At 45.5% G+C, this 20,448-nt stretch overlaps 1 protein-coding gene across 1 annotated transcript in view; it reads right to left on the bottom strand.

The window, feature by feature from the left end:
• Positions 1–396: 396 nt before the first annotated feature.
• The window catches only part of LOC149354111 (uncharacterized), a 21,821-nt gene continuing 1,769 nt past the window's right edge, over positions 397–20,448 (bottom strand). The window contains exons 2-3 of the mRNA XM_089575934.1: positions 19,463–19,636; positions 397–640 (exon numbers count right to left, since the gene is read on the bottom strand). Coding sequence (XP_089432060.1) covers positions 397–640; positions 19,463–19,636 — 418 coding nt within the window. The remainder of the gene's footprint in view (positions 641–19,462; positions 19,637–20,448) is intronic.

Below are 20,448 nucleotides of genomic sequence, written 5' to 3'. Positions count from 1 at the left end.
AATCAATGAAGATGATTAAGTAAAGCAAAGTGATTGCAATCGATAACCGTAAAAAACGAAGATGATTAATCGATACCAATTACTGACAATTAAATAGCTAATTAATGCGCTAATGAAGGCCAGTGCGATGCTAATTAAGAGCAAAGCGGGGGCAAAGAGTATCAAGTCTCAAGGAGGCGTCAAGCCTTTCACAATCTTCCCAAGAGGGTTGCCGCAGTTATCTATAACGTTTTTTTTTTTTGAAACCTGATCAGGTTTTGTTTGCTTTTCAAGTGCGGAAACTGGAACTCATAAGGTGTCTGCTTTGCCAATTTATGCGAATGTGCAGCCTTGAGTTAAGGGTCCCCAGTAGGAAAAAAAATATTTCTTTATGGTAGTGGCTTCAAAAAACTCACCCTAGAAGCCGCAGATGACAAAGTAGGTGGGTGTGTGCTGGCCGGACGGCTGACTGCTCTGCAACGCTGGGCATTCTCCGGTGCATGCAGCCTCGGTAGCCATTGGCGTCGAGCGACATGACAGCGGCCGTCGCCCCCTCCTCGTTCTCCGTATTCGCTGCCTCCCCGTCAGAAGCCCTGGCGGAGCTCGGAAGCCGGTGGCCGCCCAGGTGACCGCATCGCAGAGCCAGTGCTGTGGCCGGAGTCTAAGAGGCAGACAGGCGAACCCCTTCTCGACGGCACCACGCCAAAACGCTGTAGTCAGGAACCCCGGAGGTGCAGTCGACGTTGCGAGAGGAGGGCCAGGTGGGCTTACAGAATCACAGTGTGTGGCTATTTCTCACTTCAGAAGGAAAGCTGGGCATAGCGTCGACGTTCCAATCATCGTATGCTTAAGAATGGAGGCCAAACGCGTGCGCACGAGCGATTCTGTTTTGAACTCGGCCTCCTCCTCTTCGTAGTATTTGCGCAAAGAACAGTATACGCGTCGGACGACTTCGGCGCAGGGCTGTTACACGCGAGGTCAGAAATTCACGCGTCCACGTCATAGAGTGTAGAGTTGAATAGGAGAAGTTTTAGAGGTGCTGGAAAACCCAAACAGCCTGCCTCCATGGTGAATTTGTCAGCATACATTTTTATTCTTTTTTTACTTTTGACCACTGTGTAAGAGGGTGCATGAGATTAGGGGGCGACACAGTAGCCCACGCCATTGGTAGATAGTCCCGTTGTTGCGCTAGGCACCACGAGATGACTCTTCGATAAGCGTTCCATTTTCGCATGTTATTAGGTACCAGCGCATTCATGACAACGCAATAACTCTCGCCTGGTGTTCTTTCGTTTCCTAACTCGTTGGTTGGTAGAGATGTGAAGTCCTGAAAAAAACACTGCAATTTTGGAAAAAAAAACGGTTTTTTTCGTTTTTTTTCAGACGAGAAAAAATGGAAAAAAACATCGAAAATTTCACAATGCAATTTCAAGGTTTTAGGATTGCTTGCTTTCAGTTTGGGTTTTTGTTTTTGCTTTGAAAACCAATATAGCATGCATCGTTAAATGATTGGAGAGCAGTAGTCATCGCCGGTGCTAGGTAGTGCTTTTAAAATGTTCGGGCTGCGAGTGAGCGGGTTGAAGGCCAGGTCACATGTAAGACCCGGACATGACTTAAAAACGCACTAATACTTGAACTCATGGCTGAAGTAGAACAAAATGACTTCAAATTCTATAGCGCTACACGCACGGCATAATTAACATAGGCTGCTGTGCACCTAAGCGGTTTTAGCCAAATACGCCCAGCTTCTTGGCGACAGAGACTGGGTAGGACGGCTACACAACAACACCTGAAACTCTGGTAATACTAAACGAGATCAAGCGTAATGGACTCGCACTGCCATCTAACAAAATGTGGAGTGACTTACGTGGAGAAACGTGGAGTGACTTATAGAGCGACTTATAGATCAGTTTTCATGTTCCCATTCTCAGTGCAATAGAACAAGAAGTTCGTTCCACAAATATGATATTTATATCTCCATATTCGCCTGAAGTGCAAATCATTATTTATCTTCTCGGTGCAATAGAACAAGAAGCTTGTTTCACAATATGGCATCTATAACTGCATATGCGACTGAACTTCGGAGCATTATTATTGATCGTTGTGCTGTTGCAAATAAATCTGTTTTTGTGACATTTTGCAACATTTCCAATTTTTCATGAAAAAAACCTTGAAAAAAACGGTTTTTTTCATGCCGTTCAAAATTTCTTGAAATTTTACATCTCTATCAATGGTTGGCTCTGTCGTTCGCCGCCGCCCCTTGCTTCCAGTATTTCGTGCTCGGTCTCGTGCCCGCGTTCAAATCAAAAATTCAGGGGGCACTTTGACTGTCTAAACTGCGTAGAGGCGAAAGCGTTTTCCGCACCACTTTGACTGATTCAGTGGCACTCGTGGCGTCACATAGTACTAATTACTAAGTGATGACAAATCATTAATTAATGGTTAATTACTGATTAATTCCTGAATACTAATTAACTGCTAATTAATGACACTTAATCTTCACCTTTAGGAGTGAAACGCGACAGCGTGTTGTAGCGCTGCCAGGGAGTCCACGGAACGCCACCACCTGTTCGGCGCGATGCCTTGCCCTTTGAACGCAACGCTTTTTGAGGAAAGTAAATGTCGCAGTAATTCTGTGTCATCTCGGTGGACACCTGAACCACACCGTAGAGGAAGGGAGGAAGTGGGAGTGAAAGAAGACAAAGAGGGCCCGTAATGAAGAAAATGAAAATTGTATTTGAGGAAAGGAAATCACGCAGTAACTCTCTCACATATCTCGGTAGACACCAAACAAAATTCAGGGGAGCACTTTTTTGACCTAAAGTGCGGTCACTGATGTGTGGTTAAGATGTTAAGCTTCGCCTCTAAGAGTGGAACGCGACAGCGGCTTGCAACGCTGCCAGGGAGTCCATAGAACGCCATCAGCCAATCGGTTCTACGCTCGCTCGTCGGTAAATTGGTTTTTGAGGAAAGGAAATGTATCTGTCTCGCATATCTTGGTGGACACCTAAACCTCGTCGAAAGGGAAGGGAGAAGGATGAGAGTGATCGAAGACACCGTATTCACTAGACGCGCCTTTGTTCATTCCAAACCATCGAGGTGGAATGCACACTGTGAACCTGTTGTATCTACAAAGGATCACTTCAGTCGAAGGGTTGTTCATCTAAGAGACGTGTATGCCCAGACTGAGTACGAACCGGAGTGGCACTCACTATTAGTGATGTGCTCTGCATTGCCCCTTTTCTAGTGCATGGTATTTTCAATTGTATTGTTTAACACTGTTTTCATAATGTCTTGTGTATAGTTCATGTACATAGAACATTACATCACTGTAATAAATACCATGTTGAAGAAAAAAAAAGAGGTGGAATGGCGGAGTGGATAGCATGCTCGTCTCGCACGCCGAAGATCGGGGTTCGATTCCCGAGCTCGACCAATTTCCTGCTCGTTTTTATTTATTTATATGGCCTGACCAGAAAGGTTAATTAGGCTAATTCGGTAATTAAGCAATTAACTAAGCTCAGTCCCACTTACTTGGAGCATCACTATACGATCCCTTCAATTGGTTGCATGGTTACTAGCCAAAGTACTATTGGCCCCATTTTAAATTCGCGCACTGTGACGTCACGACTGTTTTGACCAATTGAAAAGCGTGACATTTCTGTCGACAACTGCTGCTTACAACGATGAGACATTAAAGGCTTCCGCCTTAAAAGAAGAGAAGGAAAGTGAGAAGAAACGTTTACCGCTCGTGCATGGCGTGCGGACTCTGAACGGTGGCCGACTGGCCAAACGCCAAGGAACAAGTTCCGCGTGAAAACGTCCGATTTGTACGGCAACCAAGTAACATCATGCATGTCTTAATCTTGCGGCGAACTTTCACCGCTCGGCGGATAGAACACTACGAATCCTGTCTCCCGCTCCTATAGGTTTTTCCCATAGTTCATCGTGCATACATTTATTGTATATACGAAAGTATCCTGAAGAAGACAGGAGAGTCTAGTTACATCGAATAACTAATAATTAAGCGCGTTTCGCTTGAGCTCTGTGACAGATGGTCCAGAAACAGTTAAGGTTTTGTCTTGCAGAAACTGTACCGTGCGGGTGAATGAGGGAACAGTAAAGCAAAGGGGTGTCCACAGTTCAGATAGACATGATCTCATGATGGTCTTCAGCTATATCATTCCGAACCAGATCACATATCTAATTTAAGAAGCACTTTATGCTGACTTCAAACCTTTTCCCAAGTGCAGCTCGAAACTGCTACACTCGCCGACACGCCCATGCACCCCACAGCCATCGGGGCTGCTTTCTCAGGCAACGCGTGCAGCCCTCGCCGATTATGCAGCAGCCAAAGCAGGGCGGGCTGAAAAGGAGAATTATGTGCAGCCATTGAGCGCGCCTGTCTATCTGTACCGATTCTCCTCTACCTCAGGGAAACCGCCAAGGGATATGCCCTGAAACCAGTGGGCGATTATGTTCACGTTTGTATAAAAACATCAGGTAGATTCTTCTGGTCGAACGATAATTCACTGCTTTTTCTTTTTCGTATTTTTTTCGTACAAATTCTAGTCTAAGTTACAAAATTATCCAAATACTCCACTCCTTGTACACAAGTGCATTTGTATCCGCTATGCACCCTGCCCAATTCCTCACCGTGGGTGTGCCCTTAAGCGTGAGAACATCATCATCATCATCAAGCAAAGATGATCCGCATTCGGCTGTATAAATAAATATTTGCTCGGGCTGGTGGTTTTGGTGCATCGAAAAAATTTATTTACATTTTTGTTCTGTAATATGTAACTTTTTTTCGTTGCTACTCGGACGGACAAGAAGGCGAAGGTTTCGCTAGGGTCAGAACCACCGGATTCGCGCTACGTAGAAGGCATCGGTGAGCGGGCCGTGCCGCGGGACGGAGCGCTTTCGCTAGGCCAGGCTAGGCGCTAGGCTCACGCTCCTGGCCGGACAAGAAGGCGACGATTTTGCTAAGCTCTGAAATTCCGAATTCATGCTTTCGCGTTAAAAAAAATCTGAAAGAAACTTTCAAGTAACGCCTTGAAGCACACGCTAGAAATGAAATGACTACACGAACATTTCAATGGTGTTTCTTGAGAAAGCTGTGCATTGGGCTGCGCTATTGCGCAAGGCTGACTACATCAAAGGAAGGATGGTGAGAATAACAAATTTCTCTAAGGTGCGCGACGGGCTGGTCTATACTGTGTCTCACATTTAGCCTTCAACGATATGGAAACTGCGGAAGTGGCGCGCCCACAAAAGCATATCCCACCAAAGCGGGTCCCACATAGTTCACAGTACTTGAGTGAAGGTTAGGGCGAAAACAAACCGGTATAAAACGGCATTTTAATCGTTCTTTTTTCATTGAACGTTTAGTTGTTGAACCCTCTGATTATAATTTTCATTGATGGAGTACTACTTTTTTTGTACGGATGGGGTAAAATAAGCGTGCCAGCTTTAGAAACATTGCAGGGCAGGTGTAAAACGAGGTTAAGGTTCGGTGACGGCGCGTGCTTTTTTTGGAAAACACCGCGCGCGGCCCTCCAATCTGGCCGCGGACAGGCAATGTTTAGGCCACAAACTGGCTGCAAATCTGCTTGCAGGAACCTTTGGCCCCGCACGAACTCCATTTCTTGACCTAAAGAAATTTGGCAGATTAGCAGAAGATATTCATTACTCGATGCTCAACATTACTGCCCTCGACGGCACAATCATTCTCGAGTTTGGTGCTGTCATCACCGCCGTCATAAAGACGGACTGCGCAGTCAGGCTGCGCAGTGTTCTTAGGCAGCGTGTTGGATACAGCCTTCTGCGGGCTTCCCAATTAGATCAAGTCATAAATGTACTCGACGTCATTCAAAGCAGCGTGTCCTGAGTGTGCGTAGGGATTTTTATCGCAATCCACGAAACTGGGTACTACCTGTCACTGCTCATGCTCGGGCATGTCTGACACACAACACGGCTGATAAGCAGGCTCATCGCAAATGTGCAAGGGATTGCGTGCCCAGCCAAAGAAGGCTATTTGCACGCACGCCTGGATGTGTTTCTAACGCAAGGCGACAGTAAGGAGCCACCTGATGTGATGGTATCCATCCGGATGCCGATGCAGGCACAGTCACGCTTCGTGAGGCCCTAGCATTTAGAGATGACAATGGTCGTGTAAATAAATCGGCGTTGGAAGTTAGCAAAAAGTTATTGGAAGATTGGCGGCTCGAAATCAAGGAGGCGACAAAAGGTTTCAAGTGTAGGAAAACATATTGAATCAAAAATGACGAATTTTAGTAACAATTTACAACAGAGTTAAACAAAAATAGAAACCGAGCACGGTGGCAACTTCCGCCACACCGTTTCAAAGGGGATGCTCTTGACTTTCATCCATCCATCCATCCATCCGTCTCATCCATTCAATTCATCTCATCCATCCATCCGTCCCATCCATCCATCCATCCATTTATCCGTTCTTCCGTCCGTCCGTCCGTCCGTCCGTCCACAGGCGATCGCGGCACAGCATCGTGTTATGGCCGAACTCCTTGTTCCTAAATACGTCATGAACCAACGAGGAATGGCCTGCCAGAGGGAGCTGTAGGCTGCTGACGCCATGTTGCGGCCGGTGACCACTACCCAAAAGAATGTGCGGGTGTCTAACAATTCATTGCGGTCGGTTAATAATTACGGTACCGGAACCCCAGCCCTTTAGAGAGCCCCGAAGAAAACCCCAGCCTCGCAACATCCACATTTTTCACTTTTCCGGCATCAGTGTTTAGGTTGCAATCCGACTAATCCATGAACGACGTCTTTGAGTGAACAGCAAAAAGACAGGCAATCTGGAGAGAAATAGGGGTTCTGACTTACAGGCGACAGGCTTTGACATCACGTTGTTCAAAGATAGAGGTCTATTCTGTTTTAGTGTGTTAACAATAGATGGAACGTCAGATTTCTGGCGGCCGTTGCTTCGAACTCCTCAAAAGAATAGGGTAATGGGCGAGTGGGCCCATGCCTTGATGAAAACAAAGCCAACGAGACGGACACAGGAGCAAGAAAGAATAGATGGAAATCGGTTACCAAATGGAGATGCGCAGACGGCGCGAGAGTGGCACATGTTATTATATTAACATCTGTTTCAGAAGAGCATCCGTTTCGAAACGAATCTGCTGAGATAGCAACGCGCTTTTAACGAACGAAAACTTTACTTCTGCCAAAAACAAAAAAAAGACGTGACAAGAATTGGAAAAAGAAACAAAGAAAGTCAGTGGCATATTCCTGGACGCAGTCACAACACCTTCAACCCCTACCTTCAAGCAGGGTATGGAAACCTTTCAACGGATATTTCCGCAGATACCAAACGATTTTCGAACCGTAACATTTTTTTTTTTATATTTTATGTGGCGCTAACGCAATCTAAATCTGGGCAAAGTTGTGATTGTACTTCTGGCCACGTGGGAACGATCAAGCAGCAACCGTGAACAGTCGACAAGGCCGACAACCTCGCGACGGCGGTGGTGCAGTGTAGTGCTTGTGATGGCCCCTCCTAGCCTAATTGGATTAGGGCAGCGGACTTCCTTGAGCGGAGGTGACCACGGCAGCAGCGGCGAAGGCAGAAGATGCGAAGGGGGCTGACGAGGGCATTGACAGCGGCAAACAGTAGCGGAAGCAGCGGAGACGTGGCGGCGCTAGTCAGGCCGAGTCTACCCTCGACGGGGCCGGACGACGGAGTGGGGCTACGCAAAGTCAAGCTGTTAATTGAAGGTGGCTGTGTCCTCGACAGAGGTCTCGTGTTCGGGACATCCGGCGGGGAAGCACGTTCGTTCACCTGCTGGTAGACTGCGAGAGATTCATTTCCAGCCGTGTTTAATTACTCAGCCTTTATCCCTTTCCATCGACCGCGCTGCGAGAGAGCGGGACAGCCAGCACCGCCCCTGCCGTGAGTGGTAACACCAGCGTCCACTTCTGTCCATCCGATTAGACAGGTCTCTTCGAACTTTATTCCCCAGTCAGGAATCTGGGGAATCCGAACCCTATTTAACTCGGCTGTGAGTGTGGCCGAGAGAAGCCTGTTAACTCCCGTCCACTCCGGTTGACGAAGTAGTACCCTTCCACTGAGAGTCACTCTCAGTCGCTCTTTTGTAAACTATGTAAATAATTGTATAAAGTTTTCGTTGCCTTCCTCTAAACCCAGTCTCCCATCCTCCTCGTCCCATCACCGGTCCGACCATGCTACCCGGGTCGCAACAGCTACTAAAAGAGGTTCACCCTGCGTAATCTACCTGGCGCAAGTAATGGGTTCATGCATTGTACAGAGTGTTTCGGGGAACAATTTTTGTAATTTTCAAGAATATATATTCAAGTTTAATTGCACGTTCCCAATCATGTTAGCCAAGGCCGGCATGTCATAAAGCGATGCATGTTAATTAGCAGGATGAGTACTTAACCCAGTTAACTTATAATTGATCATAAAAGAAAGACATTTGGTTGCAATTATCAAAATATAGTGGGCCATCGGTGCATCAACACCAATTTTTAGAGATGCAGCAATGTAATCGCTGTCGACGCTACAGCACTAGAGAATTAATGTATGCAGAATAATGAAAAAAGCGCTCAGAGGTCGTGCAGGAAGCCACAAATATGTCATCCTTCAACAACACAGAAGATGACAAATTCAAACAACTCGCCAGCTTTTTGTCCAGAAGCCCACGGATGTTTCGAGAATTTGGACCTCCAAAATTTGGCGCGCCGTAATAGGCAATTTAATATTCCAACATCTAATAATTGATACTGGAATCACTGATGGCGCGGCCGCTTGTTTCCTCATGCAACCAAACACCTAAATGCTACAATTAAACATGTTCAACACCTTCGCTAAATATACTGTTTACATATTCCACCCGCTTTATGACATCTGTCTCCGCGGCCATCATAAATGGCCAGGAAAGAACATTTTACATCGGAAAGCCGATTTGAAAATCTGAATAAAATCATCGGGCCAACACTTTCCTGCTATTCATATTTTTATATTTCAGAATATTCGAAGGGTATAGCAGGGGCATTCGATGGAGGGGAGGGGGTGGGGAATTGATGATAAGGAAAAAAGCACAAGGAAAACCACAAGGAAAGCAAAAAATCGTAGCGTTGCTCAAACGTCGAGGGGAACCTCTGAGGCCTAGTAGATTTCTAAGAAGGGACTAATTACTCTTTGGCATCCACCCAAGCGCAGTCATACGGCTACAAAGGAAAACTGTACAGCTTTCCTTTGTAGCCGTATGGCTGCGCTTGGGTGGATGCCAAAGAGTAATTACTCCCTTCTTACTAAGGTGCACATAATTCTGCAAGAAATCTGAACTTACCGGAAAAATCAGCAAGCGATGCCCAGAATATGCACTGACTTCCATGCGCTCTATGGAACTATCAGGTTAGATTCATTATATGTACCATTTATGAGTGATGAACGATATATAAGGCGCAGGGTGACGTCTACGATTGCTTCAACTTCGACGAATCTGGCAAAAAATTTGATGCGAGCAGTGAACTGCACGAATTAAGCCACCATATGAGTTTCCTTATAGTAACAAGGCGAATAATGTGAAATTTCAAATTTCTTCCGGTTAACTTATAAAGTGCCAGATTTCAAGAATGAAAAACAAATATTTATCTGATCTATTGTTTCGACTTCTTATGGGAGCCAAGACATTGTATATCGTTATTATATTAATACTTTTACACTACAGGTCCATTAGTGTGCTGAAGTGCTGGCACATTTCCGTGCCGCCTTCTGCGACCCATCGCAACATGCACGTCGTGACGTGAGTCCTCCGCAGGAAGCGGTTGTAGCGGTTCGACGGCACTATTGCGCGTCAGTATGCGTCAGTATGCGTCAGCGCGGATGCGCGCCTCTCGGAAGGCGAGACACCTGGACTGGCACGGTGCGAAGAAACGTGCATCCTCATACAGGGCAAGGTCTGCCTCATGGTTCCAGCACAGCCCTCCACTGGCCCCAAGGATCTTCGGTGCACGGTGAGGAAGCAAGCAACCAAGGCACAGAGCAGAAACTTGGGAACCCTGCGATAAGAGCGAGACGGACGTTGACAGTGACGAGCAGAAGAAAAAATTCTGAGGGCACTTAAGTCTGCTTACGCGGGGGAATGTGAAAGCATGTGTTTTAGGAAAAAAAATGACGCAGTAGCTCTCAGATCTCGACATTTCGGTGGACGCCTCGACCACACCTTAAACGAAAAATATAGTCTCAGAAAGCATGCAATTGAAGGTTCATGTACCATTCGTCCCAACCCTGGTCGCAAGCAAGCCTGCAACTTGACTAAAACATTTCAGCTATACGCAAAGAGAAATGCTATGACACCACCCAGAATGCGGCACGACGAACGGTTGATCAAAACTTTGATGAACGTTTTCCGCAATGCTGCCAACACATTGAGGTCAACTAGGCATGACATCGCTGGGATTTCGCCTGCACCTGCGACTTCTGTTGCTGAAACCAGTGTCGTCGCTTCGGCGGACGCGGTGTTGCGCAGCGCGCTTATTTCCATTATTCTTCCTCTCTCCTATCTAAACGTGGCAGCGACTGCGACTCAGCTGGGGTGTCACGTCATCCCTCTCTAAATTTTGCGTCATCCTCTGACGTGACTTGCGCATAAGATCATCACTTTAAATTTTGCGTCATGTCACATGACTTTGGTATGACGTTGCGACCTTGATGCGTGACTTTCATTTTGGAAAGTTATCTCGTCACTTGGCCCACTAATCACTTCGCTCAATATGGCACGCTAATCAGTGATGACGTCATTGATTTTATTTCGTTTTCAACTTTACTAATTAACTCATTTTTTCTTAACTGCACGAATTAATTTCTTAGTTGCTTTTACTAATTAACGTCATGACTACTTCATTATTCATCACAGCGTATAACAACATTATTTTATTACCCATTAGCATTAAGCTTTTACACATCCATTCATCTGGAGTGACGTCATCGTGTGGAGACATTTTGCGGCAGAATTCTGCGGACAGAATCTGCGGACACAAGTGAGCTATTTAATGCTCTCGTATTAGCAAGAGAGAATGCTGAATGAACCTGCGTCGCGCACTGGCGGCTCCTGTGGCCATAAAGGCTTGTTCGAGTGATGAGTGGCGCGAGGAGGTCGCACAAGAATTGTCGATTAGTTTTTCCTTGAGAGAGCAATGAAATAAATGAGCGCTTTGGATGCACGCTTTGGCAGTATTCAAACACGGACAATGTACCGAGAGTCCTAACGATACGAATCAAGACCGCGTGAAATGTATACGCTCACTGTAAACCTAAGAACACCGAAGAGGACCGAGCACGTGAAAATAAGGCTTTTTTTTTAGGCAGTCATACACAAGCGGCTTTTATATCTATAGCATTAGATACTTTATCCATTCTGCGACGCTTTCTCCCCAATTTTCTCAATGTCGGTGCACCCGACAAATAGGATATTCAGACAAACAAAATGAGAACTGTTCACGTAAACTCCCAGTCCAAGCAAAAGCTGTAATTTCCACTTACCATGCAGTGCCCGGTTCCCGACGCAGGCAAGGTACCTGCATACACGACGCTCCAACTGAGCGTGCAGCAGACACAAGCCCGTGTTTCGCCCAGTGCCGGGCCTCCAACAAGCACAGAGTACGGCTGCACCCCTCCGCATCCAGCAGCAATGCCACGATCGGGAAGGGGTGCGGCAACGTATTTCCAAATGACGCTCCAGCGCATCCAGTCAGGGAATGTGGCTATGTGTCTGCCCCGTGGATGGTATCGCCAGTGGCAGCTGCCTTTGCCCGTCGCGCCGCATGGGCCACTGCTGGGTGGCCACATCTGTAGGCTCCGTATCGAGCAAAACAGAACTGGGCGCTCTCCCCTTCCTGAGCCATCACTGCTGGACATGCGGCATCTGGCAGGTTTATTTTCTGTGAACAAGGAATGACATAAAGGCCAAGAGTTGCTAGTTTGAGGTGAATGCAAGAGAACCGAGCTGTTTTATTACCTAAAAGCATCAAGCTAGACTCGTGTCCTTTGCAGCGGTAATAATGCGTATCTGAGATACAGCGCACCTAGACTGTGTTTCCTTCTCTGCATCACACCTCTGACAAGCCGCTCAGACCGAGGCGGCCAAGCGGGGGTCTGTAAGTGCGCTGCGGATATCGCCCAGACCTAATGGCTCCCGGCCGCCTCACCTCATCACCCATACCCTCTGATATTCTTCATAAGCTCTCAATAACAATCACATTTGTGAGGGCAATGTACAGAGTACTTTGCGATGCTGTCGTTCGATGGTTGGGTTTTATCGGTATCCCCCTTGAGTTAACACTGTTAACAAATTTTACCATCGAATTATTTAATGCACACGTTCACGTGGTATAGTTGACAACTAGGGGTATTCGATTTCAAGCTTCTAACCACCTTAGCGTTAAAGCGCTCTCAGACGGAACATCTACGCAGTCCGACGCTTCTGACGAATCCTTTCTGCTTCTATGGCCGGGTGCGCCGAGCGATCAGCACATCGGTTGGCTGCCGTATGTCGCTATTCCTTTTAAAGAAAAAATAGTTTTGGACTTAGAACGTATTGAAGACTGGAGTAGCTTGCCGCGCGCTATGAACTTGTACACGCTGTCGAAAAAGAGCAGTTAGTGCAGCACAGCGGTAGTCTGCAATCGAAGTGAACTGACGCTTTCCGTTTTCACATTTGTTATTCGGATACCAACACGCTAGTGTTATATAAATATATAATCCTGCTTATAAACGCCGTTATTGTGCACGTAAAACAGCGTTATACTGCCAGAAAAAAAAAGTAGTTTTGCTACATCCACCCAGTTTCCGCTGCTGTAAACTCAATAAGTGATGAATGGCTGATGTGAGGGGAAGACTACTTTGGGGGGTAAAAGTTTGTTCATAAACAATCTCACACTTTTAGCCAGGAGGAGGTCCAAGAGTCTCATAAGGTGTTAGCGAACCAGTGCCTAAAATACTGTTCAAAAATTTACGTAACGTTAACGTTAAATGAAGTAACATTAACGAAGCTCAAGTGATGCGATCAGGTCAATTAAAAACGGCGTCGCAAGGTGCTTGACAAGTGGCCGCTCAGTAGTAGCGTCTGCATATGGAAGCTATCGTTCCTTTCCTCATACACACGCGTCGCAGTAAATGTCATGTACAACATACAAAAACCCTTCTCAGAATTGTGGCAGAATGCATGACCAGCAGGTTCAACGGTGCTTCCGGGCTTTCCACCTTCCTCTACAACGTAAAAATTCCAATAGTCATGAACCTTAGAAAAATGAGAAAAAAAGTGAGCCCAGTAGCCTCGCATTAAGTTGTAGTGCGACCCTTGCTCCTCCTCCTGGTTCTCTGTATAACATTGCATTCGAACCAGAAACCGAGGCGATGAACTATACCTCTTTCCATTCCAGGAGCAGTGCGAAAATAACGAACACAACAAAAATATTTGAATCACTTAGAAGAGAGTTATCGCACACTTCCAGCAACGCTGCATACGCCTGACCGGAGGTGGTTATTGTAGTGGCGTATCACTCTGGGATGAATAATAAAAACGAAAAAGCATGAACTTTGCTACGCTTACTGATTGTTCTTGCACAGCATTTGCAAGCATGTATCACGTAATAAGAGGCTCGAAGATTCATTACTAGGTACGAAGGAATTTTTCACTTCGTAGCTGCAGTGAACGAATAGTGGCTCGGAAAATACAACTGAAAAACTCGATACAGAACGACTGACAAGCGTGAGGAAGAACCCAGAAATGTATTTGATGCAGTGCACAACGCTGCTGTAACTACATTGGTGGTGACAACGGACGGGATCTAGACACTGCCTTTTGCGAATTTCCTCCAGGAAAAGAAAAAATATATATATATCAGTAGCAGTAGACAGCCCTCAAAGACCTCAGAGAGTGTATCGAATGAACAAAAAAAATGAAAAAAGGTACGCGCCGATGTGAACATGGCGTGAGGGACAGGGCAATACAATGCAGAAAGATCGTTTATTTCATTTTAGGCATTAGGCAGAAGACACTAAACCATGATAGCCAAAAAAACACTTATTACGCGTGTCTGTAATATCATCTCTCAGATAATACTTAATTTTTCAACTCAATAACAAGCTGAAAGATAATATATCATTACAGATTTTGCAGTGAGACAAGCATTAAATACTGCTACTATCTAGTGGACTGCACGTTTCCCTTGTCTCATATCATGCCCCCTTATCTGCCTAGAGAGACTGCTACACTATGCCAGTGCATTGCATGCATCGTGTGACTATCGAATCCACATTTCCAGAGCTCGAAAAAATATTAAGATGTTTAATTATCAGCGAATTACGGTCACATTACAGCGCTGCCCGTCTGATTACCAAACAAAATGAAAATTTTCAAAAGTGCACAGCACGCTTATGGAACAAAGCATTAATCATTTTACTGCAAACACGACAGGACACAAAGTAAGAAATACAAAACGTAGGCTACACTCAAAACATTTAAAAGGAATTTACTAACCAAGTGCTGCCGCAAGCCACCTTCACAATGGCACGAAACGGCGTATCGCTTGTATTCGTCTCAACGCTAAAGACAAATTCAACGCGCTACTTTCAGTGAAAGTTATATCTCTTGGCAGCCTCTGAAGATCTAAACGCTGGCAGAACTCGACTGGTTTAGTCTTAATGCTAGTTAGACCTTTTTTCACACGAGTGAAGTTCTCGTTAACGGCCAACATATGTGTTGTGTTGTGTTGTGTTGTGTTGGGTTTAATGGCACATAGGCAGCTAAGGCCATCATGCGCCAAACACAAGGTATAGGAACACTGTTTTCTGTGATATTTAATAAAAATGTGGAAGCTCTCAGTGGTGTAAAGGGCCTAAAAATTTAACTACCTAGTAATAATGGGGAAAACGAGATTTAGGAACGGCTAATGGTAAAAGCTTTAAAAAGGTCAGGTAGCCTCAGCGGCCATCCTTGGCTGGGCAAGGATGCCGAGGATTCCGACCAATCTAATAAAAGCCTCAGCCTTTTCCTCACGAATGAGGAAGTGGCTGAGGGACATCATGTGAAGCTATAAGTCATGATTTATATTTTGTTGAGAAAACCTGCTTCAGTTAAAAACTTAAAAACACAAGATATGTCCACGATTGCATTTTCGCCTATGAGTAACGCGGGATGAAAGGGAAGGGAATGATTATAAAACAGTGAAAAGCACTTTTTCCTTAGTTTTTCGAGTTTGGAACATGAAAATAAAATGTGATTAACTGTAATTTCACCTCCACATGCACAAACTGGTTTATCTTGTTTCGTGAGCAGAAAGTTGTGTGTAAGGTGCGTGTGACCTACACGGAGACGGCAGATAATGACTTCTTTAAAACGTTCCTGGTGTACACATGACTTCCATTCTCCTAAAACTGGTTTTACCAAATGTAGTTTATTGTTTATTTCGCTGTTCCAAGCAGATTGCCATTTTTGCCTTGCTTTAAGATTTACTAAGTTTATGCAGTCTCGATACGGTACACTGACATTTTTAATTTGCTTGTCACGAGCTTGGGCTGCGCATAAATATGCTCTCTCGTTACCTTTTATCCCGACATGACTCGGGACCCAACATAGTTTTATGTTTTGTCCTTTAGCTGTGGATATCACTATGTTGTGTATGATGTCACCAAGCTTTTCAGCAACGGCCAACATAGCTTTTCTATTGTACATGGATCTTAGCACGGCAACAAAGCCGCCCACCTTATCCTCCAGCCAAAGACAGAGGTCATCATGCTGAAAGAATTTCACAACTGTGTTGAAACGATCCTCAGCGCAATCTGGTCCACCCTTTGTTACATTCTTGGCAAGGCAGTCTATTCCTTCTGTGAGATAACGTTCCCGATCATCCTGGGGGACCTTATTTTCTATCATCCGATTCAAGGCTATGAGCTTGTGGAGAGAAACGGAAGCCTCCAGCCCGAACCTGGGACCCTTCTCAAGAAGGCTTGATAAGTTTTTAGGAATGGAACCACCACCCATGATAATTAGGCCTTCCCTTCGATGTTCAGCCTTCTTCGACTTTCCCCAAAGCTCCAAGAATCCATCACGTTTCAGGGAAAAGATTCTCTTTTCCGGTAGCCATTCTGGGCCCTGAGCAATGGTGGCAATGTCCTGCCAGTAGAAGTGTAAATGCACTTGCCGCCACAGTTCTGATCGTAGAATCGTCAAAACTCTTTTCACATGTCCCCACGATGGTGAAACAGGACCAAAAAGCCACTTACTTACTGGACTGTCTTAATAGGAATAATAGACTTCTCAATAGACTTAATGGACTGCTTTGCAAAAAATGTAACAGAGACTGGAGCTGATTGCGCTGAGGATCATCTTCACAGGGTTGCGAAATTTTTTTAAAGTTTTGACCTGTGTTTGCTGCAGGCGGATAAGGTGGGCGGCTTTGTTACCTTGACAAGGTCCATGTACGATGGAAAAGCTACGTTGGCCAAGAACCCTGAACAAGAACTTCACTCGTGTGAAAAAAAGGTCAAACTAGAAATAAGAATAAAGCAGTCGAGTTTTGCCAGGCTTACATCTTCAGAGGCTCGCAAGAGATATAACTGTCAGTGAAAATGGTGGGTTGCACGTTTCCTTTAGCGTTGAGACATATGAACGGGATACTCCGTTTCGTACCATTGTGAAAGAAGGTGGCACGTGGCAGCACTGTGTTAGTAAATTCCTTTTAAAACTTTTGAGTGTAGCGCCCGTGTTTGTATAGCTCGATTTCTGTGACCTGTCGTGTTTGCGCCAAAACGATGACTAATTTGTCAGAGAGCCAACCAGTCCCAAAACAAACTCTTTTAAAGTATATGCTTACACAAGCCCAGCTGTCACGATATTGGATACTTTTGAAGGGCTGCGAAAAACGTGATGTCGAATTTTATGCTAGAAAATGACGTTTGAAAAGCAATCCTTCTCGCGGTGAAAGGTGTAGACTACCTCAAAAATAAGCAAGGGTTGCTTCTCTAGATTGTATTCTGCTGGACATCTTTTTATCCCAAATTAGCGTGGATGTACAGGCTCCCTTTTTTTCAGCATAGTTCCACGGCGCATTTTAAGAGTTCTAGCTCCATTACAAAAACCCTTTCCTTGCCTTAATTCGACCTATTGTCGGCGCACAGGAAAGAAAAAACTAGAGAGGTGAAGGCCTGAAAAAAAACACTGCAATTTTGGAAAAAAAAACGGTTTTTTTTTTCGTTTTTGTCAGACGAGGAAAAATGGAAAGAAACATCAAAAATTTCACAATGCAATTTCAAGATTTTATGATTGCTTGCTTTTAGTTTAGATTTTTGTTTCTGCTTTGAAAATCATTACAGCATGCATCGTTGAATGATTGGAAAGCAGTCGTCATCGCCGGTGCCAGGTAGTGCTTTTAAAACGTTCGTGCTGCGAGTACGCGGGTTGAAGGCCAGGTCACATATAAGATCCAGACTTGACTAAAAAACACACTAATACTTGAACTCACGGCTGAAGTAGAACAAAATGGCTGCAAATTCTACAGCGCTACACACATGGCATAAATAACATAGGCTGCTGTGCACGTAAGCAGTTTTAGCCAAATACAAGCCTAGCTTCTTGATTTCCAACGTAGCAGAGTACAGAACATCCGCAGGAATTTGATCCAGGACAGGCGTCTTCAGCGAAGCACGTGGCACAATCTACCTGGTGGCAAGGCCTTTGCACTAACCAGCCGCTAACTCGTCTGGCTTGCCGACTGCTGCAAATACCACCATCATCCGCCAGCTACGAACGAAACTGATCACGTTTCGGAAACGTCAATACAAGGATTCGCAACAGGCTTTCAGGGGAACGCGTTCTAAAGTTTGGGCATGTGCAGTCGAACATAGCTGTGGACACAGCTTCAATCCATGCTGCTGCGCGTAGTGCCGCATCCAGCGACAGTGACTCTGAGTCCAATATGGAGTGACTTATAGATCAGTTTTCATGTTCCCTTTCTTGGTGCAATAGAAAAAAAAGTTTGTTCCACAAATATGATATTTAAATCTCCATATTCGCCTTAAGTGTAAATCATTATGTATCTTCTCGGTGCAATAGAACAACAAGTTTGTTTCACAATATGACATCTATAACTGCATATTCGACTGAACTTCGAAGCATTATTATTGATCGTTGTGCTGTTGGAAATAAATCTTTTTGTCACGTTTTGGAAAATTTTCAATTTTTCACGAAAGAAACCCTGAAAAAAACGTTTTTTTTTCATGCCATTCAAATTTTCTTGAAATTTTACATCTCTAAAAATAACTAGGAATTTGTTGTACTAGTAGTAGTACAAGACCTTTATTCGGCCATAATTTACAGGCCGAGCATGTCCACCGCCTGGGCGACCAGAAGTCGCTGTTCTTCCTCCCCTTCAGCGCCAAGCCAGTCGAGCCAGGTGGTGATGGATAAAGAAGGTGGGGGGTAGGAACCCGACTGCTGAGCAGCCGGGCAATAGAAGAGGCAATGGGCCAGGTCCGCATAGATACAGAGGCAGTTGGGACAGAAGGGTCTGATCGATAGCGATAGAGAGAGGCGAGACGGGGTGATGACTGCATTCATCTTGATGTGCCGAAAAAGGCGAGCCTCCGGCACCGTGAGCGATGGATGAATGGGAGGGTAAAGGCGTTTGTCTAGGCGGAGCTCGAGGTAGAGCTCTTTTATGGTGCGGAGAAGGGTGAGTCTCCCACCGTCCTCCGAGGGCTTGGGCCAGGAGATCAACGGTGCCCGGAAAAGTGTGTCGCGGGCGAGCTGATGGGCCAGCTCATTGCCGTCAATCCCTGAATGCCCAGAGACCCAGCGGAGGAAAACGATGGAAGGCTGCAATGCGGAGATCGCTCGTTCGACCTCCTGTTGGAGAGAAAGGGTTAGGGTGCGTTTCTGTATGTGGTGTATAGCGGCTTGTGAGTCTGAATAGACTGTGTACTCTTGAAGAGAGGGAAGGAGAGCAAATGACTGAAGGGCATGTGCAGTGGCGAGGACCTCGAGGGACGACAACTCCACCGGTACATGCAACCTGTGCGTCAGCATAACCATAACTACATTGCGCGTATTAGCGCCAACTTTTACCTTTAAAAAGGCAAGCGCAGTACTTCAATGCTAATTGTGGCTTCCAGTCCATTTTTTTCCTCCGTCGAAGGCTTGGTAATCGGCGGTGCGGTAAATAACTACACACAACCCGACGCCCTTCTTTGCATTGCTTACTAAATGCAGACGCATGTTTCTAAATCTGTTTAACGTGTTGAAAGCAATGTCACCGCTCCTTCGTGACGCTTTAGTGAACTATTAAGAGTACTATGTAGTTCACTAAAGTAATTAGAAAGCTTTCTGCGCACTACAGAAAAACCTTCCCTCCAGGAATTGTCTATTTCGCGGGCGGGAACAGTGAGAAAGTCGCAGTCCCTTTACAGGCTGCCCACTTACTCGTAACAGTGGAGCGAAGGCGCCTCAGCACGGCATGGGTACGAGGCTTGGTTCTGCTGTCGGCAGGCGTCGCGGTAGCTGTTTCAGCTGCTGAACCTTTTGGAGGTCGGGATGCACAAGGGGTCGACCGCAGAAACACTCCAAGCGGCTGCGCCTTCTTGCGTTTCGCCCTGAAAGCAGTGCACCGACAGCGAGCAGCAGACGGGATGCTGGCCGCGAAGGCAGATCCGCTCCTCCTCCAACGGAAAGGAAGAAGGAAAGGCCGGAAAAGTTTTGTTTTTGCAATGGATGCCAATATGATATTAAATTTTACAGAACCCGAAAAGATATTTAACGATTGGCTCAGGAGCTTTACGTAAGTCAGAGACATCGAAAATGACCTGTACCCAGCCATACAATTCGACGGCTTCTGCCAAAGCTATAATTCCACACTGTAATGGAAGGAATGACGCCAACGAACCGTGCAAAGACGACGGCCCCGATAGAATTACACACACCCGTTTTGGGAGCTCCTGAATTGAACATTTGTAAAGAAAAGAGAGAACATTTCTGGTCGTACGACTGAACTAAAACTGAATTATGAAAAGTGCGCGATCTTATTAAATGTGCGTTTCAAGAGCGCGTTGACTCAATGCTGACAAAGTGACAACAATAGTAATAAAGAAGCTTTTGCAGACGTTGTATTTCCACTATCGATTACCAATAGGAGATGCAACTTTCAATGGAATCCCAGGTAGTTAAGCTCGAATAAACTGTGGCCTTTTGCTTACTTTATGAGTAATCAAAGTTCTGGTCTCATAACCTCGACCCATGAAAGCAAACGCGCGTTAACAATTTGAGCACTGAACTAAGAAACAAGCATTGCTATACAACGAAGAATTACGTCTCTTTATATGAAATTCATTTTGGTAAACGGATATTTCTTCAGGTTATTGCGCACTGTTGTCGTGCATGGCGGTCATTTGAAACAAGGGAACGAGCG

The sequence above is a fragment of the Amblyomma mixtum genome, chromosome 3 (assembly GCF_055824585.1).
Source record: "Amblyomma mixtum isolate Tamu chromosome 3, ASM5582458v1, whole genome shotgun sequence".
In the NCBI taxonomy this organism is placed as follows: domain Eukaryota; kingdom Metazoa; phylum Arthropoda; class Arachnida; order Ixodida; family Ixodidae; genus Amblyomma; species Amblyomma mixtum.
Note: the sequence above shows the minus strand (reverse complement) of the source record. Positions and strands in the feature narration are given on the sequence as shown.